Source organism: Sceloporus occidentalis, unplaced genomic scaffold (genome assembly GCF_023333645.1).
Source record: "Sceloporus occidentalis isolate IW3139 unplaced genomic scaffold, rSceOcc1.0.p SCAF_159, whole genome shotgun sequence".
Taxonomy (NCBI): Eukaryota; Metazoa; Chordata; class Lepidosauria; order Squamata; family Phrynosomatidae; genus Sceloporus; species Sceloporus occidentalis.
The window spans coordinates 1,694,521-1,710,427 of NW_028317139.1; the positions used below are offsets into that span (position 1 = coordinate 1,694,521).

Consider the following 15,907-nt stretch of genomic DNA (forward strand, 5'->3'; position numbering starts at 1 on the left):
GATCTCATACATCATTGTGACCTAAGCGCCAGGCACCAACGGGAAACATTCTGAAGAATTTCTGAAGGCTCATTCTCATTTACAAAGTAAGTAATTTAATTATTGACCTGTCCACGTGGTCATCAAACAATGAGCCCTGTGAGGTAGAAATGGTCAAGTAGTCTCTGACACTTACTGTTTGTCTTCAGCTTGCCAGGTTCACTGTTTCGACTCCCAGCTTGATTAATGGCCTTAACGACGAAGATGTACTTGGTGCCGCTTTGTAGACCATGCACGGTATAGTGGTTCTGTTTGATATTTGGAACAATCATCCAGCTGTCGGCAGAGTTACACAAACCTGCAAAGAAGGGAAATCTATTAGTCCTAGAAAACGCATTAGCAGAATATCAGAATGTTTAGCTTGCCATCAAAATAACGAACCAAGAAAACGTTTGCTAAGTGTATCAAGTCAGCCTTGCTTTACTTTTCTATTAGCGCTGAACTCTTCCAGGGCTACTTGACATTTCGAGACCTGACCGTCTATTAAAAGGTTTACATTGTCAACTTCAAATAATTACAGCTTTGAAGTTATTTGAAGAAATTACTTTTAAAAGCAAAGACTCCTGTTCCACGTTACATATTTTAAGTGGTTCTTCAAACCGAGGTATTGATATTTGCCTGGTAACCTTGTGCAAGGCGGGTATCTGCCATATTAAAACTGAATAATCGGCCGATGAACTTCAGTTCAATTTAAGTTCGAAAATAAAGTAATTTTAATAAATTCACTCTAAGCTTAAAAATCAATAACTCTTTATGTAAACATTATTTAAAGTCCAAGTAGCTGTGAAACATACCACCAAGCCTTTCAACTAGGTAGAAGATGTTAATATCTGGGAGCATTTATAGGTCAGAAATCCAAAAGTCTTGTTTAGGCTATTCTATACCTCCCTACATTTCAAAGTTTAAATAGGTATACTTATTGTTTGGGTAGAGCCAGGGCTTTACAAAGACTTTCTATGACAGCATGTGCACTATTGATACTTGTTTCTGACTAAGGCATTTAGAAGAAAATTAATGCATTTTATGTAAACATTTTCTTAAACATTGAAAGAATTTGAGGTTAGATAAGAACCACTTGGTCCATCTAGAATGCTTATTTTCTTGATGTAGAGACTCAGACCGTAATCAGTCGTTGGTCTTGTGTTAGATTCAGTAAAATGTCCTCACTTCCATTTTTGTACCACCTTCTTGGTGAAGTAAAACTCAATATGTCTTTTATATAAAATGTTTTAAAGTCCCATTAGCTGTAAAACACAAGACCAACCTTTTCAACTAGAACGAAGAAGAATAAGGTAGGTAGTTTCACACTACTGTGACTTTTAGGGCTGTAAAACACCATAATACACTAAGACCAAGCAAAAGGACATCAAGGGACAAATAAGGGACTGATGGATTTTGTTTTCAATGCAGAGATGTTTGCGGGCACTTTGAGGGTATGCTATGATAGAAATTGGAGTCATTGAAGGTACAGTACCTACAATGCAATAGTATCCACCTTCTAAGCCTTAACACCATAAAGTGTTAAATTAGAGTCATATACAACTATGTAATTACAGACCAGATATAGTTTCAGCTTACATGTTTTAGGAGTTATGGGGGGAGTCCTCTGGAATGAAAGCCCCGTAGTTCATTTGAGGTGTAAGATGCTATTTTAGACAACACACTGACACAGCAACATAACATTGTGATTTCCATCCGAGGAGCCTTGCGTCCTAAAAATAGCTGACTATTTCTGCTGATATGCTGATTTTTCTTAATATAAAAGATAATTTGAAACAAGAAAAAGAGATTGTCCTGGAACTTTTCAGATACAGACTTGTTGTCAGGCTGCATCTATTCTAAGCTGTCACATATAATGGAATATGGAGTAGCACAGCTGCAAAATACACAGTAATACAGGATGCAAGGGTTCTCCGCTAACAGAGCACAACCTCTGCAATCTGGAGGTAATAAATGTGGAAAGTTATTTCCTTTGGGTTTTATGCTGACATGTTCTATATATACCGGATGGGACCGATCCCAAATTCTTAATCTACTCCGTTTAAGATGGGGGGAAAACCCCAGGTTCAATTGTACCATCTGATCTCGTTTGTGTGACATACATCAGAGTCCTATCCAGCGTATTTCCAAGAGAACAGAACCTAGACCTCAGCTTTGTGCAGGAGCCGATGGAATAATGGAAAGATAATCAGCTAAAACTTAAAAACAAATAGAGGCATTAAAAAAGCAAAAAAAACTGAGAACTGGAAAGTGAGATTGTTAATGTAATTTTACTAAGATTACCAATACGGTAATTAAAATTTTAGGTAGTTTATAATATTTAAAGCTACTGTTCTCGCTATGCTGTTGAATTTAACTATATAGCTATATGGGAGCATTGGAAACAATATTACTAGAAGAGTTGTGTTATGCCATTTATAATTTTTGTCATGGACACACGGTAAGTGATTTTTTTTTTTTTTTGCTGGTTTCTGAATGAATTTACATTAAAATAGATACAAACTATTATTTACTGTACAAAACTAACAAATAGGATTCCACAAAAGTGTTAGATGCTCTTCAAGTATCTCGGCTTACGCAACCCTTTTTACAGAAGAGACAATAACTAAACCGGATGATTGCTCCGATATAAAAAGCCTTCTCTCTCTTTTATCCATAAATTTTTCAGTCTGCCACACTGCGTTCATCACTCTTTATAAACACGAAGAATCAAACTGTGGTCACCTAGTCATCCACAACTGATTCATCATCATTCGTTAGAAATGTCTTTTTCTAAATATATTTTAGGTTTTCTCTGCCAGACATTTATATGTAATCCTACAACTACCTTGTCGGACTGTTTAGAATAGTATACGATGCTATAGGTATATTATTAATTTGTAGTTCCAGAATTTAATAAAAAACAAAAAAAAGAATAAAAACGGTATAATTTATAAGCCTGAAAGTAAAGAACCTACCTAATGACTCTTAATTTTGTATAATTAGCTAGGCCAATGCCTGCTGGGGAAAATTGTTGTAAAACATTAAATTTAAAATGAATGCTGCTTAGCAATGGGATTTTGATTTGACATTCAACAACTGAAATTACACAAATCATCAGACAACTCCATGTATACTTTTTAATTTTTTACATGAATAATTGTTTTTTTTTCTCAAATCTGCAAAAGCAGCTGTTGAGGTGATATTTTGAAAGCCATTGTGTAAACTTCAATTGCTAGAGAGAACGACGGCTGAAACGATAATGATGTAAGGGGGGAAAAATATAATTAACGCTTATTCTCCATTGTATTTCGTCCTTGGTAATTTGTGGAAAGTACAAATAATTTCGTATCGGGAAGAAATTCCGAGAAACAAAAATGATGAGGAAGCATTTGGAACTTGAGGATTGCCACTGTCTCTCCTTCAAAGACAACCAACGACTCTCCTTGCAGACATTCCAGCTTGACCATTTCCGTTCGGTCAGGAAGCCAAAGTCAGTAAGTTTAATTGTTGGATCTCAACTCGGTATTTTTTTCCCTTTTCTTTTCTAATTGCCGGTCGTAACTTGTAACTGTGACATACTTGGACTTTAAATAAACCAAAAGTCTATCATTTCAGCTTAGTCATCTCAACAGAGAAAAGCCATTCCAGTTAAAGGTAAAGAACATGGAATATTTAATTCTGAACTACAGGTTCATAGGGTAACTTCTTTAAAACGGGATTTGGTGTGTATTCACTATTCACAGGGCCTGAGCAGGAGAAACTTGCTGGGATTAGCCCTTCGTAATGTATAGTAATATCAGAGGACAAATGATCGGGTCGCAAGGACAACAATATTGTTAATACATAATCTGAATGTTCTCCGAGTTATTATGTGGTACCTCTATTGGGCTTTAGTACTTTAATATGCATTCTTCCTTGAGGCTGTCTGGTACATTACTTTTTCTCTTTTTAATTTGTTTATTACAAAAAAGCTACATTGATAAATGCCAAATTGGCCTTAATTATCATTCCATCTTGTTAATTATCTTTTATTTTCCTCGATGACACACAAAGCTGTAATTAAAGTTGCGAGCCGTGGGCGACAGCTTCTTGCTGTGCACTCCTCGCAGCAATTATCACAAGTAAATCTTATTAACGCGTATTTTGAGTATCAAGAGTCCCTGTCTACACTGCTGTCTTCTAATAATTAAGCAATTAGTTTGGCTCAATTCTGTAGGAAAATTAAAAAAAAAAATCCCCAAAATGGATTATATAAAAATGCCTATATATATATATATATATATATATATATATATATCACAACAGGAAATAATCCCTTTAAAAGTGAAGAGGCAGTTAAAGGGTTAATGCCTTTTTTAATTTAATGTAAAGTAATGTAGCAATAATTTGTTTCTCTCATTGTTTGGCATTTGTGTGTATGAATGATATATATATACATACATACCACACAAACACACATATATAAATAAGTATACATACACATATATATTCATTCAGAAGTATTTTGAGGATATTCCATTAAAAATCATTTACAACATGAACAAGGTCTGCAACGTATTTCTGATTCATTTCCTGTTATTTTAATGGACACCATTTTTTATTTTTTTTAAACAATTACATTTCTAAGCGACTCCGGACTATATCAATATCGGCCGTCTAAAAACAATATATGAAAAGCAGAGCCGTTTTAAAGGGATAGTCACGACAATGTATTTCTTTCAGGGATCAATGGGGCTATTTTTGTTACAATTGTTGCTCGTTCCTTTTTTCTCGGCAGCTGCTTTCTTAATCTGCCAGCTGACGTATCGGCTGCGCCATCGGCACAAACCAAGTATAAAGTGCCGGTGAAAACCGTATATTAGCATAAAAACATAACTATTCCTTTAAGCTGTATTTCACATTATTTCAATATATGTTCCCTTTTGAATTCTGGACATATTAATGACTAAAGATCTCTCTCTTTAACTCTATGTTTGCCGACCACTAATACTAACAAGGCCATATCCGACTAAATTAGCTTGAAAAACTCTGATGAAATAGAATCAAACTAAAGACAGGGAAACAGCAGGGTTTATTAAAGGTTTTGGGAAGGGTTTGGGCGCTTGACAACACTACGGATGATATTTCTAATGTTTCCTAATTTAGTTATAAAAGTGTTAAAAATTCAGACTAGAAGGTGGGACTGCGCCAGTATATTGCAAGATAATGGACAATGGTGACATTCAATTGAGCTGGCAAAACCAACTTTAGTAATAAGAAACAAAGCACAAACTTACTCAACACTACACTATATTGCCATATCCTGTAATTAACGTAACTTTTTTTTTGTCCACTGAACATAAGTCAACAAGCAAACCTTTTGTTGAACTTACTGACTACATTTGCTTGTCCGGTAAAGATGGTATATTGCAGTTCATACGAAACAACACTAAATTCATCGTCTGACGTCCAATGTACGGTAATGGTGTCATATGAAGCAGTGCAGAGTTCCTCCCTTATAACTGGGGGACTTGGTGCTGCGAAGACAGACAAAATATTTATGTTAAAATGTGAATTTTTAGCTTTACTTCTACATTACATTTCTTTTCTGTATTGAAAAACAAATGAACTACAAACAGACTCTCATGTTATGAAGAAGGATTTCTGGCCCTCAAAGGTCCCTTATTTTTTTTTTTAAGATGGTACAATGAAAAGTTAACTTCCACAAAAGGACTCGGTTGGGTTAGGGCATAATTGGTAATCATAGCCTTACCTGTTAGATAATCAAGACATTCTAACATTTTCTTCTCTCTGGAAAAATCTAATGCAAAAGTGTCAAACGTATCATTGAGGTTGATTTCTGGAATAAGCACCTGAGAGGATGCGGTTGCCATTGATACTCTGAAAACAGGAAGAAAGAAAAAAAAGAAATAAAAATTAATTCACATTTTTCTTTTTGGAGACAGACAATTCCCAGCTACACCCAATGTCTTTAATTCACTGTTACATGAAAAATCACTATTACCTGCTGACAAGCACAAGGGCATATGGGAATTTCTTTAACGGAAAAAAAATTTACTGCGATACAAATCGCAATGGTAAACAGGAAAAAAGCTCTGAATCTGATATCCGAGCCACTGTTCTAAAAACCAATTTTTTATTTGAGATTTAGATGATGAAAACATGTCTTCAACAGCCATTAAGTATAATTTGTAGGTACAATATGCTAAAAATGTTTTTATTGTTTTGTACATTACCCAGACATACGAATCTTAATGAACAAAACAGGTCCCTCGGAAGAAAAGAAAAAAATAATACAGCAAAGCTACGGCATTAAGAATGTCTTTACGAACTGAAGCCACTTAAAAAAAAGTTTTGGAGAGTTGCGCATAACTTTTTTTGCCTTAAATTTCTTATGGTCATTAAAAGACTTCTGTAACATTATCTGGTTGTTAAGGTAGTGAGGGGGTAGTGAGGGGGTCATGTAGGTCCAAGGGAGTATAAAAGGAAGGAAAGGAAACTGGAACATCCTGCCAGCCTAAATGGTGGTGGTTAACTCAACTCTTCTAGGCGAGGCTGTAGAAGAGTTGTGGTTCCAACTCCCTCACCTCACTATTCTTTATGAATAGCCAACAATGGTAAGAAGGGCTTAATCCAACGAGTGAGGAGATCTCACTGATCTGACTGTGCATTACAGATGTTCCCCATTGTTCACCCTTCATAATGTATATTAAGTCAAGGAGTTGAAACTACAACTGTCCTGCAAACTCTACGACCAAAGCTTGCGTGGGAAAAGATGGGTGAAGTCACTACTACCAATTAACATGGGCAAAGCATGACATGATGTTACATGAACAAGAAACTGCACGCTACTTCATATGTGGTCTGAAAATTGGTAACTAAGACAAGCATCTCTGATCTGTTAAAACCGTTGCTATAAAGCCGATAATATTCATTGGACATCTATCACAATGACTTCTCCCAGTGTCCTTCACCAGAATAAAATGATGAATAAAGTGCTCTTACAACAAGGCTAGCAGCAAAATAAAATAATGGACTACAGTATGTATATGTGTCCCTGGATTTTTTTAAATATAAAATCTATGATGCAACTATACAAACTGGGAGAATACTGATATAATAAATATATATATCCCCATTTGCGCTGCCTTCAGTCAAAAACAGTATATAAAAAACGATCAGATATTAATATTAATTACTCTGGCACATAAATATCTTGTTTTTTCCATATTTAAAAAAATATTCTATTCCTCCCATGTTGATCTCTCTTTCACATGTTACAATCAAAACGAATGTCTGTAAGCCAAGTCTGGCGAAGCCACGGCCAAGATTATGGTTTCTGGGAAAGTTACTCCATAAATTATCTACACATGTAGATTTTCTATCCAAAATATTTTGGCTGGGACACTTTTGTGCCTAAAAACAAATCAGTTTCTGTTTCTTTTAATGCTGCCATATTAATGCGGGGCTTGTGATTGAGAACATTGGATCATTTATCTGTTTGTAGTCAAGATGGCTAAACAAAAAAAAAGACAACGCTATTTCAAGTTGATATGGCTTATTAAAATGCAACAGATGTACATGGAAATGATTTAATATTTAAATAATTTACAAAATGTTTATATGAGAAAGTCTTGAAGCTCTCAAGATATAGTCTCCATGTGGGCGGTTTTATGGTTGATTTAATTTTGTTTCATCTATATGTGTATATATCTATACCTATATCTATATAAAAAAATAAATAAAACATTTTCCAGCTCCCATTTTGGGCTAAAGAATAATGTGATTGATCCCCATAAAAACAATCACATGCGAATGTATAGTTTTAAAGTACAAATTACGTTTTCATGCAATAGAAATGTGTTTTTCTGTGTTGCTCTGCATTTTAATAAGCATATACATTTACCATTTTAAAGTCAACCTATTTTCTTATTAGCATAAGAACTCCGTTCTAATTTTAAAATAATAGCAACTATTGATTCTCTGATCAATTCTCCTTGTCTAATTAACCCTTAAGGACAATGGGCGGTCCCTAAACCCATTGAAAACAATGCATTTTGAGGCCGTACATGTCATTAAGGGGTTAATAATAATGTATACGTTTTGGGGGGTACCTAGTTATATAACTGACCAATTTGCTAATTATTCAAAAGTTGGGACTTAATTAGTCATGGCTACGAATGAGCAATACCCCTATATGCTATGTGTTTGTCTTTTTTTCCCTTTTTTTTTTATTTATTTATTTATTTTTTAAGGATAAGATGGGACATGTTTTAGTTCTTATTTCTATTCAGAAACAAGGATCCTTTGGTTCAAGCGGTAACATCCATTTCTGATATCCAACAAAAATAAACAAACTCCTTGACATGTGTCACTGTCAATATGAGCTCTCTGTGGGCCTACGTAACATGGCATGAACACGGTTTGCCCGAGGAGAAAATGACAGATTATGCTGAAATCTGTTTACCTCTCTGTGATGCTCTTGGCGGACTGAAGGAAGCGAGCATGATCATTCTCTTTTAAAGATTGCTCGGCCTGCGAAATAAGCGAGGTAGAGCGCTCTATGCACTGCTTGCAGTTCGCTATCTGCTGGGCCAACTTTCTCAACCTCACGACCTTAGAAAAAGAAGGGAAAAGAGGAAAAAAAATTGTTAGCCAGTGATTTTTAACAACTGTGACTATGCAGAAAAAAAAGAGGCCAAACACACAATTTGTACCTCACAATAATGAAAATGTTTCCTGAAATAACACCATGATATAATAAGACCTGGGATTGGTCTTCTCTTGACAAGCTTAGGACTTTGGGCACATAGGGCAACCTTACCATATTGCCTATGTATACGGGCCACAAACTACCCCAGCAAGCCAAAAACAAGCACGTTTTATATAACACAGACTGTAATATAATGCTAAGGAAATTTCATGGAACGTTTAAGATGGAGCACAGAAAGAATGAAGCAGTCCCCTATTCACTATTCTTGGGAGACTTGGGAGCAGAGCTCTTTCACTTCATAATTCATTTTGAAGGTCCAACACCAGCAGATTTCTCCAGCAAGAAGCTCTGAATTGGCCCCGTATTACGTATAACTCAATGGATGAGGAGAGTTTGGAGAAATTGCACTGATTTCGCTATATATTATACAGGGCCAGTCAAGCTCTTCGGGGGTTGGGCAGCAGCTCATGGGGGTTGGGCTTTCATGATGTATAGAAGCTACTACACTCGCTTTCGTGAATGGATCCCACCGTGAGTAAAATTAGTCATATCATCGTGTAGATCGCGGCCCCTCGGCAACCCCCAAAACCATGCGGAGGGGGCTTGCAGTTAGGAAGCACTGACATTCTTCTAAGTAGAACTGTGAAGAATGCGTAGCCATATTTAATCGTAAAAAAATCCTTATATTAAAAATCAGAGCTTAAATTCAATTCTACTAAGGAGAGTTAAACAAATAAAAAATGATACTATAAAACGCTTACTTAAGCAATTTATAAGTAATAAGTTGAGTAATAATAAGTAGAGAGATTTGGTGTATGTAGTGTCCAAGGATCACAAAACAAATAATTACCACTGAATTATGTAACGTGCTTTTATAATTAAACATTTTCTGTGGGCCAGCAATAAATCAATGTTATACATCTATATTTATATGTATTATTGTATGTATTGTACTTTAATTGGAATGGTTTAAAATTGTATATATCATTAATTGATAATGATTTATTTACTAAAACACACACATACTATTTTGCATTGCAGAAAGTTTCTACCATAAATAAGAATTTCAACACTTTAGGAATTTTCAGATTTTGTGCATTGTATGCTAAAGTAATTGGGTTTCTTTTTTTGTTTTTGTTATGCACACAGAGAAAAGAAAAAATACAATACACATATTTATACATATTCTTACAGGTCTCGGGAGCCAGCACTGGATTCAAAATGTTGAAATATTTTGAGCACATCTGCTTTTTTCGTGCTGGCCCAGCAGGGATTCTATACAGAATAACTGGCGTGTGCAAAAGTGTCTTTCCTTAAAAAATAAAATAGCAGGGTAGCCCAATAAATATTATTTTCTGCCTTTTTTAAGCATTTAAGTAAATATTTATTTATAAAGGTGATCCGTCACATTGTTACTACCAGTGGTGAATACTTGTGAAAAATGTAAATTGCAGGACAGTCTTAGATATGTTTGCCGAGTATTTTTGAACTTTAAGTCTTTAAAGTCATTGTGGATAACTTAACAGCCCCCCCTTGATGGACTGCGAGTTTCATCCTAGTTTAAAAGAAAATGATAGAAACAGAAAACAGTTACTGTATGACTTAGCAAGCCATTCTAATACTATTTTAAAAACTTTAACTTTAGTGTATGTAACAGACCAGCATTAAAGTCAACAGGCTTGATCCAAACTATCAGACTTAAAGCTCAAGACACTAAATGCTAAAAATGTCAAAATACTCATTGACCTATACCGTTGAAGACCACTCCAAGCAAACTTGTTACACATACTTAGCTGATCTGTGCTACTACTAGAATATTATGTAGACCGGCAAGAGACAGAAAACCACATTATGCTTAGTAAGTGGTTTTTAATGTAAATATTTAAAATTTGAATGGGTCTATTTCCCTTTTTTTACAATTAAAATATATCAAGACAAAAAAATATGACAGCATGGAATGTTCTTGTATGCAATGAAAACAGTCTGGAGAATGTGGCCTGACAAATTGTACCTGAAATATGACTAAACTGTTCGGTATTAGGTAATTTGTTTGATAAATCCTGGTTAACTACTCACACGGGGCTTTAAGCACTAGGTGGCTTTAAGTACCGGAGACCCCGAGATGAGCGGGGGGTTTTCAGACGTAGCGTTTAAGAACACACACAGAACTTCCTTACATTACCATACTGCTAAATGGTCAACTTCCTTGTAAGAGAGGAACAGAGACTACAAAATAATCTCTCCTACTACAAAAAGTCCCTTGAGAACTTTCTCACGTATACAATGGTAAATTAGCATTTATGTGCTAATTATAATAGACCAGTGTACATTCATTCTTCTTCACAATCATGAAACAAAGCACACAACAGAACAATGAGAGCCAAAATAAGCACAGATGGTCTGTTTCCCTCCCTACTCCTTGTCACTTCCTTACACACTTGCTTTTAGATGACCTCTTAACGCTATGATGGCTTTAAAAATAGACAATGGTATTTCCAGCATCTACCTGTTGCTTTATTTTTTTTGGTGATAGAAAATCATCTAGAAATTATCTAGGAAACGGACTGCTGCTCGAATCATACTACTCATTTTTTGCTAATATATATTAGATATATTTCAGTTTTTTAGTATGACAGAGGACCAAAACGATTTAGATTCACTCCTATAGCTTTACATGAAATCAGGTTAAGCTGCTATCCCCACAAGCTATGGGCCAATCAGCATTCCGTGGATCAAATGGTCCACAATCATCTTGCAGATGGATTAAATGTTGAAGCCCTCGATGCAAGTCCCATTCCTCTTGAGGAAGAAGGGGGTGAAAACAAAGTGCTCTGAAATTGGCACAATGGCTAACTGGATCAAAATTTTTTATTCTAGCGCCACACTACCCAAAGGAAAAAGGCCAATGGGAGGGTTCGATCTTTTTGTTTCCCCTCCAAACAGGGGAAGAATAAAAATGTTGAAGGAAAGGTAGGAGCCCCAAAGGACAACCTTCCATTCCACCAAAAAATAAAATAAAAATTATTCACTGGCCTTTTCAGAGAAACCTTCTAGATTGTAAGTACGTTTAAGCAGGGTCGTCCTTATATCTTATTTAGCGGAGCATCTGTGCTCTTATCAGCGGCATCAAAACGCAGTTATTACAAATAATTCAGTGGGCGCAGACCAGACCTCCCTACGGGCTTGAGTGCACCTTGGGGCTTTTAGCAGGAGCTTCTTGGTGCTTCTTTAAGGTCAAACGATCAAGGATCGTTTGACCGTAGCCAAGAGGCTGTGAACGTTCAATGAGTTGTAGTTATGTGTAACAAAGCAGGAAACCTCTTTAAAAAAGGGCTTATCAAATAGAATTCAGTAGATTAACACTCTCATTCTGGTGTGTGTGTAATACAGCAGAGACCACGCTCAGGTACATTTTTTCATGGTCTGCAAGTCTAGTCGTGATGACCAACTCACTCTTTCCCTGTTGATGTGACCCAGAGGGAAAAACAAATATTATCATATTATGTGTGGGAGAAAACAGACTTCTTATAGCTCCTGATGCTGACACGTAGAATTTTACTTACTTCTAGGAAGGAAACAAAATCAATCACCAGGATTTAGATAATCATACCTGTCACTCCCATGAATTCCCTGCATTTGTAATCACAGCCATTTCTTAACATCCCCAACCTTTTGCTTGGACTCTAAAGTATCAGTGCTGCCAAGACTGACAATGCTGTACTAGCAATAGCTGATCCCTTTGGCAGACAAAGCAAAAAAATATTTGGATTATGAGGCAGAAGAAAGTTAAGAGATTTGCAAACTCAAACCAAAAAGCTTTAGTTTGCAAACCACAACAACAAATGTTTAGGGTCAGCAGCTAATGAATGTGAGAAAGATCTATTATTAGGGGAAGCACCAGTTGTAGAAGAACAGGAGAGGTGTGTCCAGCAAGTGGTGAAAGGGGCAATTTTTGCCGTTTTAAATAGTTGCCTCACTCAAAATGGGTTTGATTGAAAAACATTTACAGGTTAATGCAATGAGGCTTCAGTTAGTCAACTGACTTTACAAAACTTAATAAAACCTGCAAAGGCGTTGCGGACCACATTGATTCCAAGTTCTGCTGGTTGTTAAAGCATTTAAGGTCCTTAGCATCAAAATCCTCACATCATCATATAAGGAAAATATATAACCTACCTAAAGATTTTTGGAGCTAAGTAAAGACAAATGGAATTTTGAGAGGTGGCCTTCAGCTTTATCTATGTATCTTTTTTTACTTTATTTTTTTGTTGTTTTTATTTAGTGATGGCCGACTACTGTATTATGGTACTAACATTATTTTGGTACGGTTGAGTGGAATTATTATGTACCAAGAAGCAGCACAGAAAAAATAAACCCAAAGATATTACAAAAGTCATTTTTTCAGCTGAAAATATATATTCAAAAAATAAAAGGTAGAAAGTAGAGTATTTAAAAAGCCACGCACAACTACTTCTGTCATTTCCACTTCTTGAAATCTGATTCTTCAAACACTTTAACATCACTTATTGCCAAAAGGGCTTTTCCCCTTAAGTTAATTAGAAGAGCATGACAGCTTATTGAACCATTAAAACCGCACTGGACTTTGCTTGTATGCTGCAGTTTTCCCATAAAACCACTACTTGGCTTGACATTTCGAGTTAACTTTGGAGGAATACCACATACCAGAAGGGCACAGCAAGACACAAGATGCCATGTAACAGAAGAGGTCAATCTCTAATTGACTTGAAGTCAGAATTACAAGAAAGCTGAACAACTTGCAATGCCTTTGTAGTCAATGCCACTGTCATGTGCCGACAATATAAAAAAGCAAAGCAGCCAAGTTTTGCTTTCTGCAGACGTCAATGTTCTAGTCTTTTGGAATATTTATCCAAGAAACAGGCTCTGTCTCCCTTGCCAGTTCTTCCCTTGTTTTATATATGCGGGTGAGCATGTGTTTAAGTCCAAATATAAGTAACTTTATTGACAGAGGAAGATATATATGGGGGGAAAAAAGTACACACATTTTTAAACTAGTTAATGCACTGATGAAGTGCTCAGTGGCGTAAAGAAAATATGATAAGCCTGGCACTCAGGATCTGTGATCAATACTAGCTTTTTATTACCCAAGAACTATCAATATTTCAGTCCCAAGGTCTAGGCTCAAATACGTCATAGGATCTCAATGAGTTACATGTTTGTAGTTCTGAAATGGACAACAATTTTTAACCATACATATTTAAAAAAAATATTAACAAATCAAACAGAAACTTCCAAAACATATAAAAACAGAAATTGTGTTACCTTTCCTTCTTTAATTTTTGTTCCGATAAGCTGACGTCTCTGCTGAATAATTTCAATCAGTTGGTCGCTCTCTTCCATCAATTTGGCCTCTTGTCTGGACGCATTCACCTAAAGAGAAAAAAGGCATTTGATTATTAGCATTATTATTTGTATTGTGCCAACCATTCAAAACTTTCCTCTCTTCTGTTGTCGTTAATTGCAACACTATATTTTGCCTATGCATTTTCACATCCCAAGTACATTGTATTTTACATTTATCCGACCGAACTAAAGCCTCTACAGTCTCGTTCATTCATCTAATTTTCTTAAATTATTGGCTTATTAGACCAGGGATGTCTAACGATTCACAGAGACTTGTAATTTGCATTCTTCCTTAGTGGGACTGTGATGGACAGTGAAGCTCTGTTTGGCTGTACACAGCTCCTGCAGTCCCAAGGTCCATGTATGGGGAACTTCTGCTAAAACCCTCCATGTATTAGTAACGGAGAGACGATGGTCATCTAAAGGAGACATAGCTATCATACGCCTTAAAATTCATATGATGGCTGGAGTGTCCCATTGTTATCACTACTAGCAGTTGTTAGAATGTAGTAAAAGTACGCATGATTAATGCTGTTGGTGCTTTGTGGTAAGCATGACTCTGGGTATGAAGATGTGTTTATTTTAGCTTGTGTTAACAGATGTTAATACTAAGGGATGGGATCAGAATCGGGATGCTTTGGGCTTACAGCAGGCAATTAGCTTAAAAGAACAATGATTCTTTTTTTCACCCAACCGTTTATTTTTTTCTAAATGTATCAGCTGCCCTCCCCATTCTGCTTCCCCATGCTGTACTTGGCTCTAGTCCCTTTCACTTGTTACCACAGTGGCCCCCCAATGCCCGCAAGGGCAGGAGCATGGGGAAAAGCAGCCATGTCTTTAGGTATGTAACTTTGTGTTCACACATTCATATTCCATGCAGTGTATGCAAAACTAAGTTAACCATGTGTACATGTTGAGCTTAAACTATATTTCACATATGTTTGGGGTATACTAAAGCATTTATAATATATTTTGTATAATGATAGAAGGTCGATTCATGAACAGGAAATTCAGATATTTGCTGTGTTTCTAGTTTTGTGTTCCAGATTACTTCGTGTATCCTGTGCTCCACCCGTCCTACAATCTTTCCCCCAAAGCAGCTAATGCCAAAGAGAAAAGGTTACAGGAATTATGTTAGTACCGGTAATCGCGAAATACATTGGGAATCCACAGTATTAACAGGCCAGTAAGCCGAGGAAGAATGCATCAAAGCATCAGTAGCATTTGCCAGGAGGCTGCTTGCAAAAAGAACAACACACACAGGGGCTATGCATGCTAAATGCCCTTCACTACTACTTAATTATTTTACTTTTACTACAGATCCCAAGACAGCAAGGCTTCACCTGGAGATTCTGGATCGAACCCAGAGAGATCCTAGGTATGAATTTTGGGGCTAGCCCTGCCTATGGTTGGTTAGACCTGCCCTCCACAACGCCAGTCACCCAGGTAGACCTTCGAGTAGCTTCATTTAAAGTTCCCATTTATTTTTATATTGCAAGTGCAGTATTTGGCATATTTGCCATCTTAATGCATCATCCTTTCACTTGAATTGAATAAGCATTTTTATAGATACTTTTAGCATAGTCCCATGAACGGCATGGGTTAACATTCTTTTAGTAAAATAATCAACTATATAAAAGACTCCAATACATATTTATCCTTTTAAAAAAAGAACTTCAATCAGCATTACGTCCGCTCTTCATTAAAATACCAACATGCATCGTAAAAACCATCGAACTTGCTGAAATCACTAAACCAATAAGATTGCTGACTCCTGATACAAAAAACTCA

The 15,907-nt window shown here is 36.1% G+C and overlaps 1 protein-coding gene across 1 annotated transcript in view; it reads right to left on the reverse strand.

Annotated features, from left to right (window-relative positions):
• The window catches only part of LOC149280155 (E3 ubiquitin-protein ligase MID1-like), a 51,681-nt gene that overhangs the window by 6,769 nt on the left and 29,005 nt on the right, over positions 1-15,907 (reverse strand). Inside the window, exons 3-7 of the mRNA XM_089500777.1 lie at positions 14,036-14,143; positions 8,489-8,637; positions 5,774-5,901; positions 5,394-5,537; positions 176-337 (exon numbers count right to left, since the gene is read on the reverse strand). Of these exons, the coding sequence (XP_089356903.1) occupies positions 176-337; positions 5,394-5,537; positions 5,774-5,901; positions 8,489-8,637; positions 14,036-14,143 (691 nt within the window). The remainder of the gene's footprint in view (positions 1-175; positions 338-5,393; positions 5,538-5,773; positions 5,902-8,488; positions 8,638-14,035; positions 14,144-15,907) is intronic.